The following is a 24,265-nucleotide window of genomic DNA, read 5'->3' as shown; positions in this document are numbered from 1 at the left end:
AAGATTATGCTTGAAATGAAATGAGTTACTGACTTTGGTTTTCTGCAAAAACTGTGCAGTGAGTTCCTTTGCAATCTCCTTATATGTTAGTTTTTCTTTTGTGGGGGCTTTTGTTTTACATGTTGAGAATTAAAAGAATGTTCAATCTAGAGATAAGAAAACTGACGAAATGTCATTAGTTTTTCTCCTGTACTTCTAATTATAAACACAGAGGGCCGGTATTAACCTCAAGTCCATTCTATAGAGCAGAGCAGCCCTGTGGAGAAGGACTTGGGGGTGCTGTTCAATGAGAAAATGAACATGAGCTGGCAGTGTGTTCGCTCGCAGCCCAGAAAGCCAACCGTATCCTGGGCTGCATCAAAAGGAACGTGACCAGCAGTTCGAAAGAGTTGATCCTGCCCCTCTACTCTGCTCTTGTGAGACCTCACGTGGAGTATTGTGTGTAGTTCTGGTGTCCTCAACATAAAAAGGACATGGAACTGTTGAAACAAGTCCAGAGGAGGGCCACGAGGATAATCAGGGGACTGGAGCACCTCCCGTATGAAGACAGGCTGAGAAAGTTGGAGCTGTTCAGCCTGGAGAAGAGAAGGCTGCGTGGAGACCTCATAGCAGCCTTCCAGTATCTGAAGGGGGCCTACAAGGATGCTGGGGAGGGACTCTTCATTAGGGACTGTAGTGATAGGACAAGGGGTAACGGGTTAAAACTTAAACAGGGAAAGTTTAGATTGTATATAAGAAGGAAATTCTTTCTTGTTAGGGTGATGAGGCACTGGAATGGGTTGCCCAGGGAGGCTGTGAATGCTCCAACCCTGGCAGTGTTCAAGACCAGGCTGGACTAAGCCTTGGGTGATATGGTTTAGTGTGAGGTGTCCCTGCCCATGGCAGGGGGTTGGAACTTGATGATCTTAAGGTCCTTTCCAACCCTAACCATTCTATGATTCTATGATTCTATATAGCACCAAGCTAAACATATATAGGTGAAATATATGGAAGTTCGTCTAACTGTTCTCAAAATATGAGTGAAGGAGATTCTTCCCTGTCTATGTAGGCTATTTCCCTATATGTAGTTAGCTTTCTGTAATGTGTAGTCTAAGTCTTAGTTAAGTTCATTTCTTCGTGCCTGCAAGACATATGAAATGTTGTTTGATTTCTTTGTAAGAGTCATTATTCAACTGTTCATCTTCCTTCTCGACATTTCTTGAAAAAACTAAATTTCTTCAATATTTTCTTAAGTATTGATCTGTTTAAAAAAAGAAAAAAAGTTGATATGAAATTAATGGTCACTGTGTGACATTTAACTACTAGGTTCTTATGCATTGGTGTTTGTTCTAGCAGCTTTTCAGACACAGAGGTTATCCTTCAGTGGTCTGTAGCTGCTAAGTTCCCCACGTGGGATTTTCCGCACTGAGAAGTGTGCCCATGTGAATGCCATGAGGTTGAGCAAGGCCAAGTGCAGGGTTCTGCACCTGGGTCAGGGCAACTCCTGATATCAATACAGGCTGGGGATGAAGGAACTGAGAGCAGTCCTGTGGAGAAGGACCTGGGGGTACTGGTGGATGAAAAGCTGGACATGAGCTGGCAGTGTGAGCTTGCAGTCCAAAAAGCCAACTGTATCCTGGGCTGCATCAAAAGGAGCGTGACCAGCAGGTCAAAGGAGGTGATCCTGCCGCTCTGCTCTGCTCTCATGAGACCCCACTTGAAGTACGGTATCCAGCTCTGGAGTCCTTAGCACAGGAAAGATACCAACCTGTTAGAGCGAGTCCAGAGGAAGACCACAGTAATAACCAGAGGAACAACTCTCCTGTGAAGAAGTGGGTAAGAGAGCTGGGATTGTTTAGCCTGGAAAAGAGAGGGGTCTGGAGAGACCTTACTGTATCCTTTCAGTATTTAAAAGGGGCTTATAAGAAAGTCAGGACAAACTTTTTAGCAGGGTCTGTTATGATAGGACAAGGGGTAATGGTTTTAAACTGAAAGAGGGAACATTTAGACTAGATATGAGGAATAAATTTTTTACAATGAGGGTGGCGAAACAAACATGGAAGAGGTGGTCCAGAGCAGTGGTAGATGCCCCATCCCTTGCAACGTTCAAGGTCAGCTAGATGGAGCTCTGAGGAAGCTGATCTAGCTGAAGATGTCACTGCTCATTGCAAGGGGGTTGGACTGGATGACCTTTAAAAGTCCCTTCCAACCCAGACTACTCTATGATCTGTGATTTCTTAGTCAAGAAAGTATTTCTGTAACGCTAATAAAGACAGATTAGTATTTTCCCCTAGTTTCTGTAGGACTGAGGCTAAGAAGATACATTTCTTCCTACTTGATTCCAGCCTTCTTGGAGGGAGAGAGAAATTCTTTTGTGCTTATCTCCTGTGACGAAATGCTGCGTTTCAGAAACACTGTTCAGCAAGAGCTGGTGTGATTCTGTGAAACTTAACAGCCGACTGTGAGCTTCTCAATAATAGCATGAAGACTAATGCAGGGTATCACTAAACATGTCTTGTCAGTGTTGTAGTGGCAGAGTGTACGTAGGCAGGGGAAGTCACAATGACCAGTTTATCAGAGGGATATTTGGGTCAAATGTTTGGATTATTTCTTTCAATCTAGGAATCGTTGTTCTGCTGTGAAATTAGCCTTTTAGTGCTGCTTGGAACATTGCTCCCTATATATACAGTACTTGTATATAAGCCTACTTGTATATAGCCTTGCAGCTTTTTTGTAACTTGTGATTTTTGGGTGGTGTCCTCCCCTTCCCCCTTAATTGCATATGCTAATTTTTTCACCCAAAAGGTGACCCTCTGAGATTGTGCCTGTGGAGTGAAGAGATGGACTGAATTGTCATAGGCTGTGGGATGAGTTATTTTTAGCTGTTGGCATTTCAGGCTGGAACACTTCATTCTGTCGTGCTTGTTAATGAGTCATCTGGAGAAAATGGGCTTCTTGCTTTCAGAGAGGGTCTGTACCAAATAATAATAGGCTAATCTCTGCAGGAGATATTCTGTCAAGTAACTAAAGCTTCATCTAGAAAATACATTGAAATGGAGACTTATCTCCCTGGAAGAATAAGCATGCACTTACTATTATTATTATTGTATTATGATGTATATGAAAATCTCAAAAACTGGAAGACTGGTGGAGAGCCTCGCAATGGTGTAATAGAGAAACATTTCTGAGAAAGCAGGTTAATTGAAGACAGTCACCTTTTATGGATAGAGAAGAATATGTAGTTGCTTTCTAATTCAGAACATCATTAATTTCTTGAAATCTGAATGTGTTATCTAGTTCTAGGGATCTTCTGAAAAGATTCCTAACTAGGTAAACCCAATGTAAGGCTTTCATCCTTGAGAGAACCCCAGATTTATCAACTTCCAGTGTATTACTTTTAAGGATTACCCAGCATCTTTGTTTTGGTCCCTACTGAAGACTATATTTTATTTTGCTTTTGCTTTCTGCATGCAAATCAAAGTCTCTCCTTCGACCCCTTCCCTTAAGGTTTGAAGGATTTTGTGCTGATATAACAGGGAAGGCTTTGTTTTTTAGGTGAAAATACCACCACTCAAGTAAAAAACAGTGTAAGATTATGATTAATCAAAGTTATTAATCTCGTTGCTTAATTTTTGTAGTATTGAAATTTCAGAGTTTGGTAGTGCAAATGAATCATTTATTAAAAAAACTGCAATGATTCAGGGGGAACTGTATGAAAGAGGGTAGAAAAAAGACCCCCAAACCCTATTCTGTAAAGGAAGTGTTTATAAGAGCAGTATCAGTGTCAAGTCTTTTTGTCAGCTTTGGTACTTGCCACTTTGGTACTTTTGCCACTTAACAATCTATGTAATTACCTTCTTTTGTTTACACATCTTCCTCTTGTAAAGCATATTACAAGTGTGAAGAGGCCTTTCTGTTTTGGTTGCAAAAGGATTTTTTCTTTAGAGGCAATAATTTTTACTCTCCATTGCTTATTTAGCCTTTTGGGTTTGCTTTTATTTCAATTATCAGTGGAATACCGAGATAAAAGAAAATTTTTTCTTACCGCATTCAAACAAATATTTTGCATTATTAGCACCTGCTGATGCTTCAGTCTCTACTGTTTTAACCTATCTTCTCCTACTGCTGTGGTCACTGTACAAAATGCTTTAAACCAATCAAGCTTGATGATTCTGGTATTACCAGTGTGTGCTGCTCCTAAGTAACCTATGGGGCTTAGACAGAGTTAGTCAAGACAAATATTTAACATTTTAGAACTCTGGTATATATCTACATTGCAGACAATGGTGGTGTGGTCAAAATACCTGAAAAACCTATAAATAAGTTGGTGCATGTATCACAATAAATTTAGCTGCAGTAGCATGTAAATTTTCATGGGAAAACTTACCCTGTCTTTTAGCAGAAAGAATTAACTTTTCCTAAACATCAGGCTGCTGTGGTTATACTGCTTCCAAATCCTGATCTCATTTGTTTATGCCTAGTTTGAGTACACTATACTGACTACAGATTGTCCCACAATTGTCTCCTTAGCAGGCAATTTATGCATCTTCTCATATTATATTATATGTATCCAGTCCTTGGATGTCATCCCACCAGTTCTCCTGCTTGTAGGAGAGCCAGGTTTTTGTCTTTTCCAAAAGTGAAAGCAGCATATTTCCATGTTATCCTGTCTGAACAGTTCTGGTTCCTTTTTATTTCTTTTATCTCTTTTTTTTTTTTTTTTTTTTTTCTCCTGAGTATCCAAAGATGCTGATAATAAATAGTTGGTTCCTCCTGTGGTTTCCAGTACTACCTACTGAAAATAAAGATGTGAACACATGATAATGTACTTATCAAAAACTTACAAAAAGGAACATACTTGGGAGCATGTGTGTGTGCTTGTGGTAGTAAATATTGCATGTTTCTGAGCTACAGAAATTCATGTTGTTACCCTGTATCAGGAGGTGAGTATGTTAAGGGATATTCAAGACGGAGCTGTATTGAGAAATGGGGCATTAGAGGACTAAAATAGAAATCTTGATATTTGGTTGTGCTCAGACCAGCATTTTCTGCACTCTATTATTTGTTCATGAGGAAAACTATTATAGTTCAGTGCATGTTAATAGGAGCTTAGAGTGGACATGTACTGTCTTCTTGGTTTACTTAGAAATTCTGATGTATTTTAACGTTTTCTTGATTTAAATTTACTGAGTAGATGCTGGTTTAAAAGAATTTAAAATAGCGTAAGAGATGAAGAAAAATAGATATTTTAGCAGTGTAATTGAAGTGATGTGAACCACTTACATTATAGTAAAGAACAAAAAAGTGGTTTAGAGAGCGGTTAACATCTGTCACTATTATTTTGAACTTTGTGCTAGTGGTGAACGTTACTCAGATAAAATGATTCTTTATCTGAGTGATGTATGGAAACAATTAGTTTATAATTTTGTTTCGGTATAGCTCTGCAAAACTTTCTAATATTTTATCAACTTTGAATTGGAACCCAGACTTCGCACCTTGGTGAACTTACTTTTCACTGTTTTACTGTTTTGTTGTATTTATAACCGGCAAACTTTAAACTGGTTCATTGGCAAACTTGTTAGGATTGAGTGCGCCCTCAGCAAGTTTCCCTATGACACCAAGCTGTGTGGTTCGGTTGACACACTGGAGGGAAGGAATGCCATCCAGAGGGACCTCGACATGCTTGTGAGGTGGGCTGATGCCAACCTGATGAAGTTTAACCATGCCAAGTGCAAGGTCCTACACCTGGGTCGTAGAAATCCCAGGCACAGCTACAGGTTGGGCAGAGAAGAGATTCAGAGCAGCCCTGCGGAGAAAAACTTGGGGGTGTTGGTTGATGAGAAAATGAACATGAGCTGGCTTCAGTGTGCGCTTGCAGCCCAGAAAGCCAACCGTATCCTGGGCTGCATCAAAAGGAGCATGACCAGCAGGTCAAAGGAGGTGATCCTGCCCCTCTACTCTGCTCTTGTGAGACCTCACTTGGAGTACTGTGTGCAGTTCTGGTGTCCTCAACATAAAAAGGACATGGAACTGTTGGAAGAAGTCCAGAGGAGGGCCACGAGGATGATCAGGGGACTGGAGCACCTCCCATATGAAGACAGGCTGAGAAAGTTGGGGCTGTTCAGCCTGGAGAAGAGAAGGCTGCGTGGAGACCTCATAGCAGCCTTCCAGTATCTGAAGGGGGCCTATAGGGATGCTGGGGAGGGACTCTTCATTAGGCACTGTAGTGATAGGACAAGAAGTAATGGGTTAAAACTTAAACAAGGGAAGTTTAGATTGGATATAAGGAAGAAGTTCTTTCCTGTGAGGGTGGTGAGGCACTGGAATGGGTTGCTCAGAGAGGTTGTGAATGCCCCATCCCTGGCAGTGTTCAAGACCAGGTTGGACGAAGCCTTGGGTGACATGGTTTAGTGTGAGGTGTCCCTGCCCATGGCAGGGGGGTTGGAACTTGATGATCTTAAGGTTCTTTCCAACCCTAAGTATTCTATGATTCTATAATAAAAGTACAAATTGTAAAGTTACCATAGTAAAATATTTCTCTCTGCAAGGTGTGAGTGTGCATGCTTTCTTGTCAGTTCTATATAGGCAACTTAATACGATTTGTACTGCATTTTTAGATAATCTAAATTGAAGCAAAGATGAGGTGTAAGATCTCTTGGTGACTGAATACTTTTAATATTAAAATATTCTTGGCAAATATCCTGCTAAGTTAAACAAATGTTCTCTTTGATGTGAGCTGGAGTAAGTTGATGCTTGTGAAACAGCAGTTTCAATTAGCATTCACTAAAGGTTTATTGACAGTTAACACCTGGTCTCTACTGTGCCAAGTGGGAAGCATCTACTGCAGTCTCATCTGATTGTTGCATAATTAGGATTATGATCTCTAATTTGCTTTTAATTTTGTAAATCTAGTCTTATTTTCAAAACCAGTCAGTGTTACTTGGGTTGCTGCTTTTTTTTTTTTTTTTTTTGTAGAACAGAGTTATTGATGTTAAAAGGATTAAGTATGCTCCTCTAGTATGATAAACAAGTTGCCCTTTCATTGGTTAGTTTTACTAGTTAGTCTCAGAAAGTAGGTATTCTCATGCTACTTTGAGAAGCAAGCAGCAAATGACACAGTTTTTTTGGAAGTAGTATTCTTGTGTGCAAGCTGCCAAATGTATACTGGGAACATCAGGAGCAAGTGTAAATGTTTTTGTAATACTACTGAGAAATAACAAAGGAAATGACCTTGTTCCTTACTGCTCCTAAACATACTTTGGCACATCCAAGGATGAAAAAGGTAAATGCTGCATGCTTTTCCCTGCCTGTGTGTCTTTTGATCCTTACTGGCAATGTATAAGGGCAAGGAGCTATTTCTGTCTACAGTGTTTTGCAACAAATACTGTGGTGCAAATCCCTAGATGTATCTGCAGAATTTTTGAGTTTTGGCTGATCTTTGGAAGATCTTCTTCCAAAAAGGCAGTGGGAGGAAAGCATAAACTTGAGAACTTCTGAACTGTCAGAAATTCTCCATAGTATTTTTTGATTATCTGTCCTCAGATGAAACTTCTGAAAACATTTTCATTAGAAACTTAAGAGAGAGAAAAATTTTAGTCTTCTTGGCCCATACTATAGTAATCAGATATAATACACATATTTTAAGGGTTGTGAAGGCACTCTGTATATATAATGTGTGTATGTATTTGTAGTGTTTAGGGGCAGTTGAATCAGAAATGTAGTCTTCTAATAATCCAGTGGTCTAGTTTTTTCCTTTCCTACAGCATTTCAGAATATCAACAGAAACACTTGCCTTGTGGTGGCTGATGTTTTTGAGTGTAATCATGTACATTGTTCAGGTAACGTAGAGGAGGAAGATATCCAGATAATCTGGAATAAGGGAAGTTTTTCAAGAGCACTTGCATAAATTTTCCTGACTCTGCTGAGAAGAGGAAAACAACAATACTTTGAGAAATTTCTTTACATCATGATCCTTAAGAGCTGATGTTTTAACCTTACGTTTGAATGACTGGTACTTTTTCCATCTTGTTTCAATATGCCTAAATACAAACACATGTGGAAAATGTTCTTTTGGCTTTTATCAAACTGACATTTAAGTGCATTTTTTTCAACCTTGCTCTAACATTCGTGGTAAAATATTTCAAAGCTATGAATCTTGCAATTTGCCTATGCATTTTTTTTTTCTTCTTCTTTCATATATTAACATTTGGTACTCATAATCCTAACCTGGTTGGAATTACTGGCTTTTTTCATTTGCTGTTTGTTTGGATGAGGTGATTAGGAAAATACTTTATGTGAAATTCTAGTTTGCAACAGTAAATACTTCCATGAAGAGTCACTGTTTTCTGAACTTCAGTAAATAAAGGAGAAAAATATGGTAATCCGCTGTATACAATTGTAGCAGTCATATTCTGAACATATTTATCTTTCTCATGTGTTATACGTCCATGGTGTTAACCTGTCTGCAATACTTCCTTTTTAGCATGTTTGATTCTTCCCCTCTACTCCCCTACCCATTCCCAAGCTCTTTAATTCTGTGCCAAGGTAATAAGGAGAAGAACTAGCTCTGCATAAAGTCAGTCATTTCCAAGCAGCTGTTATAAAGTTTTCTCATGTACCTCTGTGATTGTACCTTATTTCTAAAAGGCAGTATTTTTGCTCTTTCAGATCTAATTTTAAGTAAGAACAAGCAGTTATATCTGCATCTCAATCTTAATTGGTTATATGTCAAAGACGAGGGATGAAATAGTTCATATATATATCTTTTCTAAGGTTTGAACTTTGAACACTGAGTTGTATAATAAAGAGAAATTAGATACGCTCGTTAGAGTTAAAAATGTGAATTACTTTCCTTTTTACCCACAGCATTTGTCCCAAAGTATTCTCCCTTTTACTTACGTTTAAAAATAATACTTTGTGGCTTAATTATAATCCTTGAATCTCAAGGCTAGACATTTTCCTTAAACCTCAGTTGGATTTTACTTCACATCGAATTATGAGGGCTTCAGCTTGCCTGCTAACACTGACCAGGAAGGTTGTCTTTCTGTAACATGTGCCCCATCTGCCTGGCGGTGTGGCTGTCTGCATCGTTCTGGCATTGGCCCAAGCTGTGATGAAACTGAGAATGTGACAGATGACAGCCTTGTCCAGATGTACGCATAAGTACTTCTGCTATGCCTTGCAAAACAGTCAGGATGCAGGTTTGGAATTATTTAGTTGTTTGTCTTGATTTATTCCTTGAAGGTTTCCTTAAAAAATTGAAATAATATTTGTTACTCTCTTTGTGGTTTTAGTGAGCTTTTAGTATTATTAAAACAGGTTGTATAATATGATGCTCACTCTCCCACATATTTTTTTTTCCTTAATTTATGGAGTGATTTTGTAGACATTCTGACACAGGTTACTTAATTTGGAGATTTAAGTAGATTTTAAAAAATGCAATTAAAAGGATCAAACATGTAACTGTCAGTGTATTAGTCTGCTTCTCCTCACAGCTGAACGTTTGAGCTGTTGCAATGTCTTCATATGACTGCTTCTTTTAACTAAAAATAAATATCTGGGAAAGGTGTCAGAATCACCATAATTATGGTTTTTAATTAAAATCTAATTAAAATTTATCCAATAGCTTGAAAACATACCAAATCCTAGCCTACCTTCCTCTCTAGAGGTATCACAAAGGCTGCCTCCCTAGCCCCAACTTACCTCCAAAAAAAAAAAAGGTTACAGAGTTACTTGTAACTTGCAACCTTTTATTGATTAAGAGATTTCCATTTTAGTATTTCTGAAAGTTTTTATAGCACCAAACAAAAATCCACTGGAAATATTGTATTATTATTATACAAAGTAACCAGATTTTTATCTTACATTCAGGCTGTCATTATCACATGCACAAGCAAAAAGGAAAAAATTATTTTTCTCTCCTTTCTAGCTGTTTTTGGCAGCTAATTTTTTTATTTTTTTATTTTTTAATGTGTAGCTCCCTGCTGAGGTATGCTATTGAGTACATCTTAGGTAATAAGCAGATATATCAAAAGATATCCAGGGCAACACACCCTGCTGAAAAACAAGAGATTACTTCTTGCAGATAAGTACCTTCTGACATATGCATCAGAAATGTTTTTCCTGGTGCTCTCTCTCTATAAGACATTAGTTAAATGTTAGTATTCTGTAGCCATTTTACTTTTCAAAAGGAGTTTCTTTTTAGTCTAATATAAATTGTGTCCAAAAACTTGAACAGCTTTACTTGAGTTGCTTTAATTTTCCTTACTTGTAGCTCCATTGCCTTGTGTTGTCTGCCTTCAGTTGCAGGGAATGTTTTATGTGCTTATTTTTCTTGTCAGTTTGGTTTTGAAACCATGGTGAGCCAAACATTATTGTATTTGTTGCTGTGTAACAGAGAAGATAGTCGCAGCTCCAAAAGCCTCAGTTTTTGTGTATAAAACGAGTTACGGGAGATGGGTATTGATCCAGGAGAGGATTGCCAGTCATTAGGACGGAGAATAGCCTCGGGAAATCACACAGCCTTGCTGAAGACTTTTTTTTAGACATTATGGTGAAGGACATCTTGAAAGAAGGTTTAAAATAAATTTGCTAATATTCACAGAAAATTCTAGTAACTGGACATTGGAGATATCATGGGTTGGTGAGAGAAAAGGTATTTTTGTTGACCTTTTTGTGCCAAGAGGCTGTTGTAAATCTGAATGCAGTGAAAGAAAGATGGTATGTTCAGTGCTATAATGCTTTGCTGGTCCTTGAAAATGTAGGGAAGTGGCTTCTGCTTGACTGAGAAGAGGGATGTGGAGAGAAGTGAGCTAGTCACAGGGGTAGTTGACACTCATGATCTTTGCAGCTGTCTGAAGGGATTAGATATAAAGATGAGTGCATTTATTTGTATAATACAGTAAATTGTGCATTTTAAGAACAGGAAAGAATCGTGTAGGGTTTACGCATAATTTGGTAAGAGGACACAGAGAAGATGAATAGTGATGCTCAGGTTATGAATGGTTTGAGTGACAAAAAGGGTGGTGACATTGTCAGTAGTGATACTTACTGCGAGGAAATTTTCATAACTATCTCCAGTTGGAGGTAATCATATGGCATATGCAAGGGGAGTCTGTGCCTTTTAAAAATAAGTCTCTAACCTCCTGTAATGTAAGAGGGTGTATCCTGGTAAAAAATAATAATAATAAAAAAAATTATTCTCATTTGTATTCTTTTATAAAATAGCGTCTTCCATTGCCACCTTGTACCTTTTTTAATAGCCATTAATTCTGTCAAAAGGGAAGCTACTGAAAAGCTTCACCTTTCAGTGTCAAATTCAGTTAGGAGTCAATCCTTCTTAAAAAAAGGGGGAGGGAGGGAAAAACCGCTTCTGACAGAAGTGCTATTGCCTTTAGTATAATTGAGCAAATCATTGACATATCCTCTTTGGTCAGTGCTAGAGTTGATCAGCAGTATCACCACTGAAAACATATGCTGCTGCAAATGCGAACTTGTTTTTGTTAAAATACACTGCAATGCGGTGAACAAATTCATGGTACCAAAAATGGGGCCCCTTGATACGGTGCTGATTGTGGGATTTATTATTCTGTTATTTAAGGTTACGGTATGTTGCTAGGTCAGGAGAAGGGTCACAGTTCTCAGATATAGCACAGCCTTAAAAAATGCTCAGAAAGACCAACAATTGCAGAATGTGAAACAAAAATATTATTCAGTCTTGCTCATAAGGTTTTAATTTTCTTGAATTATCTGAAGTGTGATAACAGCTTGGTCCTGAAGCACACACAGAAGCTCTGTGTAGCATTCCCGGGCCTCAGAGCAGTTTCTACAGTTGAACTTCCTTCCTTAAAATGGAGAGTTTTATAAAAGCAAATACCATGTTTCTGAGGCATACTGGAATGACAGTCTTCTCTTTGCGGGTCAGACATATAGCAGACAGTGACGAAGTCAGCGTTCCCACACTGCCTGTGCCATCTGCTGACATTTTGAAAAATGCCCATCTAACTGTTCATCTTCTTAAGATAAAAAGCTATTGACATTCTTAATTTTGAGGTCATTCTTGATACAACTTGCTTATCAGGCTTTTGTGGGTTATAACAACATCATTTATATCATCCTTCCGGTGTGTCATGGAAAAGGACCAGCAATAAATATTTTTCTTGCATCTGTACAAACTCTCATTCTTTTTCATGTAACAGACCTTCATAGGTGTTGAGTTTGCTATCTTAATTTGAAGAAAAGGACTTAGTACTTTTAATGCTAGTGCTGAAATAGTGAAAGATAGTTGCCATTGTTTGTCTTACTATTTTAAGTAATTGTAAAAAGATTTGTTCAGATGATTTCTTAGATTACAAAGATGGCACCTTGAAGTCTTCATAATACAGATAGTATTTTAAGGCTGTTTCCAATTTGGTTCCCCAAATTCAGATACCACGTATCTTATTCACTCAAACTACAAGGTAAGTATTTAAATGCATACTCATATAGATTTAGGGCTGCTAATGTCGGTGATCAGCTACAGAATACTAAATTTATGAGGGTTAACATGCCATTAAATAATATGGACATAGAAACTTTAGATGGCTTTAGGTAAAGGAATTAAAATATTAATTGGTATGCTTGTAGCTATACAAAAATAACCACGTGATTTGGGCAGTACACATTCAAAGGTAAAGTGTCAATTAAATTAAAGAAAAAATATTGCCAAAATACATAATTGGTACATGACAGTTTGTATGTCTTTGCTGGAGAAGCAATTGTTAGGAGACCTGTTGGTTTCTGTTATTTTTTTTCCCCACTTTCAGCTACTTGCTGTCATTTGAGGTTTCAGTTGCTTGACATAGAATTGGTGGATAATTAGTAGTGTGGATAGCTGTGAAAAGCATATGTAGTAATTTAGTTCTTGGTTCTTTCTAATTGTATGCCCATCGGTAGTTTGCTGGGGTGAGTAGCTCATTATTCAGACATTTTAAATGGGAAGTACTGTAGAAGGAAAAATGTTCCTATTAGTACCAATGTATTGAAAATCAAAACCTTTTAAACAAACAAGTCATTATTTGACAAATCTATCCCTAAAGCTATTGTTCACATACTATAAGGAAATTGGGGTTTGTGAGGGGGAGATGAAGGGTAGGGTAGGCAGATAGTGTTAATCTTTCACTGTGTCTGAAATAAGGAGTGTCACTTTTTTTTAAAAGATAATACAGGTGAATACAATAAAATATGTTAAAATACATCCAACTGGGCAAGCCTCATTTGTTAAGGGTAAACATCTAAAATTAATAGACCTGAAGGGCAAATCTGTGCTATTAATTAGAGTTGACCTTGAAGTCATTTTAAACCTAAAATATGCAAACAAATTTTACAGAAAACATTTTAACTTGCCTGCAGGGGTACATCCTTCTGAATCTAATGCGTTCTGAGGTTGTTCATCCTGCTGTTCAATCCACTCATTTTGAAGTGTGTTTAGAACTTATAGGCATGATGCAGTATTCATGCACAGCAGTCTCCACAACTCCCTGTGTCCTGTGGCACTTGCCTGTGACTAGAGAGAAGACTGGTTCTTGAGCTGTGGTGTACTTTGATCAGATGCATCATGACCATCTTACAGAACTCTATTTGGCTCTTAACCTTAAAGTTTTATCTGAAATATCTGAGGGTAGATATTTCCATTAAGAGTTTGAATATTTCTTTTAATGATCAAACCTTATAATATACTACTGAACATTACCAGAGTATCCTATGTTTTTGTAGTAGTATGACTTAAAGGATTTGAAAGCTCATTGGGAGACACATGGCTTTTCTGTTATCAGATATTCTCACATACTAGTAGATTTGTTCATAAAAGCTCTTCACCTGTCAAAATGTACTATTTCATATGAAACCGTAAAACATAGCACTGTTGTTTGGGTCAAGTTAATTTTGAAACAGACACCGGATCTCCTCAATCTTCTCACTTGATTTTACATTCTTTTTTTAGCTTTAATTATGTGGAATAAGTATCTGAATGTCTTCATTTGTATAATTTTTCTTCAAGCATATATTTTATCAATCTAACAGTTAATTGCAATCAACCTTATGCTTCAGATAATGTTTTTTTCCAGTTACTTACTCCACTTGTGACTTTAAGGTAAAGGATTCAGGTTGATGTCACACTTTGCTCTGTAATTTGAACAACATCGAAATAGATGTTCCCAGTTTCACCATATGTAGCAACTAATATATCTGAATGTATTGATTTCAAATAACATGATGTCATTTACTTCTAATCTTAATGTTTTCTTTTTGAAAAAAAAAAAAAAGTAGTTTAACTTTTTTTCTTCTCTGCATTTTTTTTTTCTTTTTTACCAGATTTGAAGAACTTGTGAAGAAGTTCAAAGTAGAATATCATGCTGGTGGTTCTACTCAAAATTCCGTTAAAGTGGCCCAGGTTTGTTCTTCCTTAAAAAAGAGTTATTGGTAATTTTAAGTGTTGAGTTTGAATCAACTTGATGATCTGTATTGTCTGTATTTGTCATGAGCATGACTGAGTGGGTGCTTGTCATTCTATTGCTCCGACTGTGCTTATTTTTTTTGGCATGATTTATTTTACAGTTATGCTCTCTGTTCTTTTCACACACTTTCCATTAAGGATATAGTTACAACTACAATGTACCCAGGAGTGGAAGGGAGGGTTTTAAGGAAGATTGAGCAAGGCTTTTGTCAAAGGCGTATGGTGGAAGGGTAAGTGGCAAGGATTAGGTCCCTAGCTGCAGTTAGGACTCTTCCAGTAAGGAGTAAAAAAGTCACAATGAGAATGGTTAAAAAAAGAAGTTGCTGAATCCCTGTGCTCTGAGATTTTAATAATTTACCATTATGAGTCCTTGGGTAATCAGATCTAAATTTGAGGCTGGCCCTCTAGTCCAACCCCTGGTAGGTTGGACTAGAGATCTGCTGGCCTGCACACTTCTGTGATTCTAACCACATTTATCCTGTAAGAACTTGAAAATTTGTCCATAAAATATGAAAATATAGAAAGTTTTTTGGGTTTTGTTTTTTTGGTTTTTTTTTTGTTTTTTTTTTTACAAGGATAATGTTTCTGGTATGGATATGGTGAATAGCAGTAATGATGAATTGAGTTTCAGGTGTTCTAGCTATTCTGTAACTAAAGTATATGCCTTTTGTCACCATACTCTTAAGCATATACCTGACTATATGTTTTTAGATTGTGATAGATGTTCAAATCCTATAAATAAAAAAATATGTAAACTGTATATATAACCTTTTTGTTAATGATCCTGGCTTATTAGCTTCCAGATTTCCTATATAAGTAAAACTTACTGCCAGATAGCATTAAAAGCACATTTGGAAAAAATTAAGTTACAATTTAACAAAGGTTACCTTGCCAATTAACAGGGAAAAATAATTATAGTATTAATTGCTGTTCCTTTGTACAAAACAGTTGCTGCTTCTTTACTAAGGTTTTAATTGCATATATATTGCAAATATTTGTGATATAAACTTTTCACAACAGAGGGAAATCTGAGTTGCTTGTGTTTTATTGTATGTAGCATTGTAATTCTGAAATGGTTACGTAATGAAGGTTTCTTTGTTAGGTTTCTTGTTGTTTCGGGGGGGGGGGGGGTGTGTTTGTTTACTGTGTGGTCAAGCCAAGTTTTTGCTTCTGATACTTTAAAAAAAATGCCCCCTCAGGAGAGCTCAAGTTACTCCATTAGTTCTGTGTCAATATGACTTGCTTGACCTCTGGGGATGCTATAGAGCTGGTGTCTCTTCCATGACAGCTGATTAGAGGGCAACTTTTTGAAGGGAGTTCTACCACTGTTTTGTGGTTCAGTGGCATGAAATTCTGCTTCTATTCCTACATCTAGGTTGAGGAGGTGTGGAAGCAAATGCATGCAGTACACTCAGAATTCCTAAAGTTTGAAACGTTCTAAGAGTTCCAGTTCTCCTTGAAGTGACCTTGGTATCAGCTAATTTATTAGCAAACTGTGTCTCATACTTAACTGTCTTTTAATCTGTCAGTTCAGGTGTTGTTCAGTAATTATCATGTGAAGTACACAGAACCTATCTAGAGTCAATGAGAGAAGAAAATTGAATCCATGAAATGTAGGGCTTTCTATGTCAATGCTCCTTTCTTATACTGATCGAGTTTTGCCAGTGAACTTTTCCTTTACCTTGGCTTTGAGTTCAGAGTCTCATTTAGCTCTAGTTGCCATCTGGAATTGTATTTGTCTCCAGAAGGGTTGTCATCTCCTAGTTTTTTGTTTCAAATAAGATTGAAACTTCAAACAGTTGTGCATGAATAACATAACATCACTAAGAGGCTTTAAAAAGAGGGATAGGAGGGTGAGAGAGAGAAAAGTGTGTTCTGGAAATCTTGAAAGAAGCTGTTATCCTGTAAGCTTTCACAGACAAAAAAATGTGAGGATAGAAAAAAACTTTAACTGTAAACTAGAAATTAAACTAGAAATTCTGGAAGAATTTTTGCAGGAATATTCACTGGCATATTGGAGAGGAGTGTGTAAGTAATCTTATATCTGAATAACTTACATATTTGTTGAAAGTACAGGGAGAAAGCAAAGACTGATTCAAGAAGCCTGGCTGGGGGTTGACAAGTAAAGGACCAATAAATTAGATCAGAGCTCTGAGGTAGCCACACTCTAAGTGAATGTGGATTATTTGTGAGAAGAAACGTGGGGAAGAAATCCTGAGAATACAGCTTTTATTATTTTCCTCAACTTGTGTTACTTGATGGGAAAAGCTTGCAGAAGTCTGCTAAAAGCTGAGAGATAAAAACTAAAAAAGTTTGTTGGAGCTGTTTAAAAGCTGATGGGAAATAATAGCATGTTAAAGAAAAGCGTCTTCAGAAGCCTGACTGTAATGGAATACAACTGTCTTGAGTAGAATGGTTGGAAACGATCAAATGGCCTCTGAAATCTGGCAACTGCGTTTTTAAAAGTTCATTTCTTAGTGGGAAGAGTGGATTATTCAGAAGTGTAGCAGGAAAATTGGAGAGCAATTAATGATTGGAATAAAAAGAATTTAAGAAGTGCTGCAAATAAGGTCATTGAAATGTTTGTTTCAAATAGTCTGTTTCTTTAAGGGTCAGAAAAGCAGCACCAAGTTGAAACAAAAATACACAAAGTCAAAATGGGTTCAGAATCTTACAATATATGTGTTTAGAAAAGGAAAATGAAACTGTCAAATGCTTGTTTACTTAGTGTATGGTGATCATCACTTGTTACACATCTTCATGTAGTTTGGATATTTCTTTTGTATCTACAAAGGTAGTGAAATGTACTCAAGAAAGTACTCAAGAAAGGACTCTGTCCCTGACAAGGAGAAACCAGCTTCTTACAAAACAAAAAAATAAAATAAAATGAGGGAGAGAGTAGGGAAAAAAAGTCTTAGAAATACTGTATTTATCATCTGTGAGGAATTTGTGATAGTAATCACAGAAAGAGGCAATCGGAAGAAACACTGAATAATGAAGAAAGCTGGGAAGAAAATTAAGCTTAAATCATGGGGTTTGGAGCTAAAATTTAAAGCAGCATCAACTGTAATGGAGATGAAGATTTTAGAAGTTTACAAAGAATTAAGCAGAATTGCAGTCAAGCTGTGAAAAGTAGAATTAGTGTTTTTTTTTTCCTGGCATGTTAACAGAAAGGAAAGATCTAAAGTACAGCCTTGAAGGAAGAATTTGGCAGGTAAGTTACTAAAAGGGAATCGGTATTTTTCAATGTTGTCTTGCAGCAGAGCAGAAGTTAGAGTGTGTGCTGCACTGCAGGAGTGAATGATGGTTGGAGAGCTTTGTGAGAATCAAAATGATGAATGTTGACTGCTGAAAGTGAGCATTATGCAGACAGGGTACCTCAGCAGGGTTAGAAAAAGAAAAAGCTCTGGATGTATTGGGGACAATAAAAAAGTGGGTTTTGTTGGTTTTTTTTTTTTTTTTGGTAGAAATGCTTCTAATGCACAGTGGCAAAGACATTTATTTGTGAAAAATAAAATGCAGAAGCAGAGTCAAAAGATAATTAGAGGAAAAGCTCTTTAAAGGGAGAGGGAGGGACAAATAAAAAATTGTGTTGCAAAGACTTGGTTTAAAAATTGGAAGTATGGAAGATAATAAAAAGGTGGAAACCTGGAATGTTGCATTCTCACTTTTCAGAAGTGTATTATATAAGCATTTTTATAAGTACAATATTATTTTTTAAAAACACCTGAAAATGGTGAAAGGGAGTACCAAGAGCAGTATAAAAGTAATGAGGAACGATATTCAAGCCAGTAAGATAGGATGTTTATGTTCAGAAGATAGGATGTTTATGTTCAGGTTCTCTTGGATATTAACATACAGTGATCTTGGAAAGAGTAAGGAAGTCAAAGTGATTTTCACTTGACCTAACTCGTATTACGAATGAGGAGTTGGGTGAGGAGGGAAGTAGTGATTGGTATATTCCAGAAATGACAGTAACAGCATAAAAATAAATAAAATAAATGAGATTACAGTTTATTTGCTCTTTAATGAGTTTAAATTAGTGGCAAATCGTGTCTTGGATATACTAATTCATGTTAGGAGAGGAATAGTGACAAAAGAAGTGAAGAAAGCGTAGACAGAAAAGTGTGTGAGGGGAAAGACGAATTTATTTGAGAAGGTAGGAGATAAGTAACCAGGAAAGAGAAAAACAGTGTGAAAATCCCAGTGTTGCTCTGATTCTGCATCCCTCATTGTGCAATCCTTATTTCTTCCTTACCAATCTTATTTTCCTTGTCCACTCTGATCTTTCTTGGGTGTAAATTTGTTCATCTGGAAAAGAAAAGATGGATAACCAGAACAGATTTAGTACATCCAAGGCCTAAAGGAAAAAGTCTTATTGAAATAAATTTCTTTCTGTTTATGACTTTGGTACTGAATGGAAGAATAGAGACAGACTATAAAGAATGGGGGGAGTGGAAGAGGAATAATGGTTAAGGGTTTTCCTGAGTGCAGCACAATATAAAAAACAATTGGAATCCGGATTATTAGAAATATCAAGTTTGTCAGATATTAAAATGCAGGTAATAATGCACTTCTAGAGGTGCTATGTTGCTATTAGACAGAGTTGTTGGTATTTTCTTTTTCTCTTAACCCACCAGTAGGGAGTGTTAGTAACTTCTCTGGATCAAGCTTTAATTAATCAGTCGTAATTCACTGAAAACTACTTGATAGTATTTTGGAAAATGAGGACTAGAGATGATGAACTGAATTGCAGTCACTTAGATTCTGGAATAGAAATGAAGGCTTAATTTTCCTGTTTTCTTTAGTGTTCTTGGCATTAGAGTTATCCCTTTATACAAACTTTTAGTTTTGCTTTGTGTTTTAAGTCAAAGTTATGATGCATGCTTAAAAACAAGGAGGAGAGTGGGGGTATCAAATTGAAACTGCAGTGTGCTGCTCTGACCTTTACTTGTCTCATTAAATTTTGGCTTTGTATCTAATATGATATGTCACATCTTGCTTTAATCTGAGTTTTTGCAATCCCTCCAAATGATTGGATCCATTATATTAAATCTATAAAATATGCATACATGTAACTTCATGCAGTTCATAAATAATGTATTGTTTTAGAGTTCTGCCAGCAAACTAAATTCAGATTTGTGAAGACAGTATTTTACTAGTACTCAGCTTCCTCTGTAATTTTAATTAAGACTGTGTCTGTCTAACAACAGACATTGATCTGGAAGGGAGAAAAAAAATATCTGAATATTTTAATAGGGCTCGTGACTTTAAAGTATCTAAAATAAATAGTTTGCATGTGCAGACAGGGTAAGTATTGCTGACCAGGCCATATTTGTGTGATTTTTATCAGTGTTTAGTTTGAGTTTAGAGTGCTGAGGTTAGAACTGCAAGAAGTAGTCTCTGAAGTTTTTATCTTTGCAACTCAAGCGCTGAATTTCAAGTCTAACTTGATAGAATTTTATAACTTGGATTTTAAACAAAACAACCTTGGCAACAAACAGCACATTTTTGTTCTTGTTTTTTTTGGAAGTGCATATAAAGAACGATGCATTCTTTATCCTTAGAATGGATGCTCTTGGTTTATGCTTTATTTCTTAATAGCATTCTAACAATTCTGATACCACCGTGTATCTAAGTTAGCAGTTAGAGTGCTATATTCTATTGTTTATTCATCCTCAGAAGAATTCTGAAATTCTCATTATATAAGTTTTATTGCTAGTGATGGCATATGAACTTGGGAGAACATAGCTTGACACGTTTCAAGTTGAATTTGTAGGACTGGCAGATGGGGGGAAACAGAAGTTACAATTCTCAGGAAGCTTTCATACAGATACTCTCGGGACTTCACAGTAATGTTTTTATAACACACACCTCAGGAAATTGTAATGACTCCCTGTTTTTTTTCCTGAGCTGCCTCTCACTATCTAATGTTAAGCTTTTGGGTTTTTGTGGTTTTGCAACTTGTTTGCAAATTCTGTGTATTGTTGTTAGCTATTTCAAAGCAGCTTGGTTTTAAACTAGAGTATTTATCTATTACTCTTAATAATGTGTGATGAGAATGACTTTTAAATGAGAGATAACTCTAAGAATAATAGGATACAAAAATATCTTAAGCACTTGAATTCTAGTGTCTTCTGTACATTAGGGAGGTATGACACTTTTCTGGTGTCTGCCTGTATTTCAAGGGCATGTGACTTCATCCCAATTTTTATTCTTCAGTGATGATTAACTTGATCTGTTAATTTAAAGTGATTGTGCTTTTTAGAATTCTAGTAAGCTGACAAGTTTGAGAATTTAATTTTGCAAAATGAACAGATTCATTTGTTTATAAGATTCATGCTTGTTTATAAAAAATTATATGTGCTGAAGGCTTAGATGTGTTTCAGATTTTTACTATTTGTTATGTGAGTAATTAGCCAAACCTTGGATTTATATTCAACATATGTGCCTACTGGGTCATGTCATGCTTAATCCAAAAACAGTCTGTAAAATTAAAAATTTAGCTATGAAAAATACTTGCAGGCAGAACTGCATTTATTAAAGAATAGAAGCTGTAATCTTGTAAACATAGAACTAGTTCCATTGCAGCTGGTTCCATGCTTTTAAAATTAAGTTTGCATGTATTTGCAAAGTAGCACCTTTGGATAAACATTACTTTTTGTGTGTAATCTACAAGGTCCATCACACATTGGCTTTTCGGTTTACAGTCATCTAGTGATTTCCTCCTCACTTTCCTATCATTCTGTGTAAATGGGCATCTAAGTAATGAATTTATTCTTTTCCTCACTTGCGAATATTTTTGGATTACTTCTATACAATTGATTAGACTGAGGCATAGCAGGAAGAAAGTTTTGGCTCAGGAGCAGGCCTCAAAATGTATTGAACAGGAATAACTGGGAGAGTGGTAATGGAAAAGTTATCCGTGAGGTTACCCCAAGCATACTCTCAGTTTTTTGATGGTGATGCAACTTTGCGAGACCCATCATTGTTTTACGGAATCCATCATGTCATCTACTAGAAATGTTCTCTGTTCTGCTTATTGTTTGCTTAAATTCACTTATGCTACAAATACCTTTCTCCAAAAACTGTTTCTGGATAGTGCTACCAGAAAGGTCAGGCAAGTCCCCTAAACAACATTTTCCTCTTAGTGAAGCAGAGAACATTTAACTCTCTATATGTCTGTTGACCTAAAGAAATCAGATTTTTTTTTTTTTCCAAGAGAGATAGGCTTTGTGTTTTCTGAACCATTTGGGTCAGAATGTTAAATTCCTCAGAGTTATTTTTGGCTTTATGCTTGATATTCCTTAAACAGCTTCATTACATCCCCTACTCAGATGGGCTTGGTGGCCCCAGCAAACATGTGTTTCCAATATTTTCAATAGTTCAATCAGCTTTCAAGAAAAAGTATGAAAAAGCTCTCCAAACTGTTTTCTGTTTGGTATGGTTTAATAAACTTAGGAGTATAGCCTCACCTTCTCTGCCAGAAAATAGTCCTGATGCATGTGTTTCCTTCCATACCAGCTTCCATGTGCTGCTGCCATGCCACACTGGTGTGGTCTTCAATCAGTTACAGTGATGGCAGCCTGTGCTGCAAGTGCACATACCTACATCTCAAATCTATTTTATGTAAATGAAGTTAAAACAGAGAAAGAGTTAGGACTTACAGCTAAATCTTGCTTATTTATACCTTTCTAAAGTTTATATGCTACTAGCCAGTACACTGAATCTCTTGAACATCTACTGCCAGTGCTGTGGCCAGTCCTCATGAGTAAGACGTCTACTTGGCGAATGCATAACAAAACATGCCTCAGTGCTAACAAAAATAGTCGTTGAGGTTTCTCTCTCTGGAAATACAACAATAGCTATTCCCACTATTGCAAAGATGATGTCCCACTGATAGGGTCACAGTGGGCATTGTCACATGTCAGTGACATCAATTTCCTAAGTTATGTATTCTCTCAAGCGCACTTTTATCATTCATGTGTGTTTCCAAATTAGCCTGTGTCAAACACCGCAATGATGCGTCCACACTTCTGACAGAACAGACAGCCGTTCCTCTTCAGAATTGTGACATGCAGCTTGGGAAGCTGATACAATGTCCGAGATGATTGGTACGGATGTCAGAGAAATTCTGTAATATTTGAGAGCTGCCTAGATTTTTTGTTTTAAAGCATTGAAGAAGATTGGTAGACCTTTTACTTAGCTGTACCTAAGATCAGTTTCAAAGCCTTATTCAGAGCTACCTAGAACAGTTCAAAAAAGAAACAAAACCACTTTATCATTATAGCAAACTCTGCAAAATTCTAAGCTAATTCCCCCCGGGTTACAAAGCTGGATACTCCTCAAGCTTTTCTGTGCTTGTGAAAGAAGACCATACATTGTTTCTATGGTTATAGGTCAGATGTTGAAATTAAATGATGCAGCAGTGTGCTGGAGGATGTAACTTTCCAAGGTGACTGATAGTGAAGCTTTTTTCTGCACGCTGGTTACGTACTGGGAGTAACTGTGTACAACTCTCTGTCTATATTCATAGGCCTGGGAATATAGTTTCAACAAGTGCTGGGATGGTCAGAAAATGAAAATCCAAAGAGCCTGTGGCATTTGTATTTTTTTTTTTTTTTCAGATTCTGCAATGCCAGGCCCCTAAATTTGTCCTCTTGAAAATGAGGCAGTTTCAGTTACACCATTGTCAGTCTACAACAGACTTTGTTATGAGACAGATGGTAACTGTTAAGCATTGCAAGACAAATGTCCTTATGTGCATCACTTTGGCATGGACTTGAGTGGCTGGCTGCTGTCACATGGACTTGCCTGTTTGATGCACCAGAACCATATCCTCTTTTTTCTCCAGGTCTTGTCCCTGGCCAGAAACTTCAATAGGATTGTGTGAAGAATGTCTTTGAAGTATGTCACATCTGAGATGAAAAGCAGTAAAAAGAGTTGTGCAATCACATTCCCCCTACATCCATTCAAAAAGAACCTTGAAATTCTCTCCTTCTCGGTGTGTTTGAGTGAGCTTCAGGGTACATATGCAGCCTCTGTTCATCCATCCGAAATTGTAATTTATTTAAATGATTAGAAACTGTTTCCATATTCCATAGTAATCAAACATCAGTCACCCACATGGAATCAGAAGGCACTATATAAATGGTAGCAGTTGGCTCTTCCTGGAAGTGCAGTTCAGCTGCCTACAGCTTGACTCAGCTTCTATGCCTGTTTAGCAATGTTAGCACCATGTTTTGGAACTGTAAAAAGTTGCTAGTTTTTTGAAAAGCAGTGAAGGAATTTGGGCTCTTTCCCTAATGTAATGTCCAGCTGAGTGAGTGGACTCAAACTTTGTTGTTTTCTTTTTTTATTTTCTCCTGAGCCAGTGTCATGTCAGCTTGTAAACCATGCTATAGATGAGAGAGTTTAATTAGCACATTCCCTAATTTATGCTTATCCTGAAAATCTGTCTGGTTTTAGGTAAAAAAAAAAAAAAAGGAAAATAATTGGTTCAGGCTGGGATCTATCTGAAAGAAATAAACATCTGGAAGTATAATTGAGCCACATTTAGGGGACCTGGTTCCAAGGGTGCTGTGTTGTGAAACCTCTAACCCTTTTGTATGCAGAGAGACAACAGGACTTTCTCAAAAGCTTTCACTCCACGAGGCTGTCCATGCAGTAGGGGGCTGATGGCACTCTAATAGTTGGCTGACATTTACTTGACTTGTTCCCATTAGTTGACACTGGAAGGAGAATGACTGCTTGATTTGGCAGTCTCAGAAGAGAGGGTAAATCCCTATGCTTCAC

The 24,265-nt window shown here is 37.0% G+C and overlaps 1 protein-coding gene across 7 annotated transcripts in view; it reads left to right on the top strand.

Annotated features, from left to right (window-relative positions):
* Positions 1-24,265, top strand: part of ADK (adenosine kinase) — a 305,830-nt gene that overhangs the window by 75,309 nt on the left and 206,256 nt on the right. For all 7 annotated transcript variants that reach the window (XM_061451234.1, XM_061451218.1, XM_061451225.1 and 4 more), the window contains one exon: positions 14,329-14,407. In XM_061451234.1, the coding sequence (XP_061307218.1) occupies positions 14,329-14,407 (79 nt within the window). The remainder of the gene's footprint in view (positions 1-14,328; positions 14,408-24,265) is intronic.

This window comes from Pezoporus flaviventris, unplaced genomic scaffold (genome assembly GCF_033815535.1).
Source record: "Pezoporus flaviventris isolate CSIRO_AGI_PZ_B2104156 unplaced genomic scaffold, CSIRO_AGI_Pfla_v1 ptg000001l, whole genome shotgun sequence".
In the NCBI taxonomy this organism is placed as follows: domain Eukaryota; kingdom Metazoa; phylum Chordata; class Aves; order Psittaciformes; family Psittacidae; genus Pezoporus; species Pezoporus flaviventris.
The sequence above is the reverse complement of the archived record's forward strand: the minus strand, read 5'-3'. Positions and strand labels throughout refer to the sequence as shown.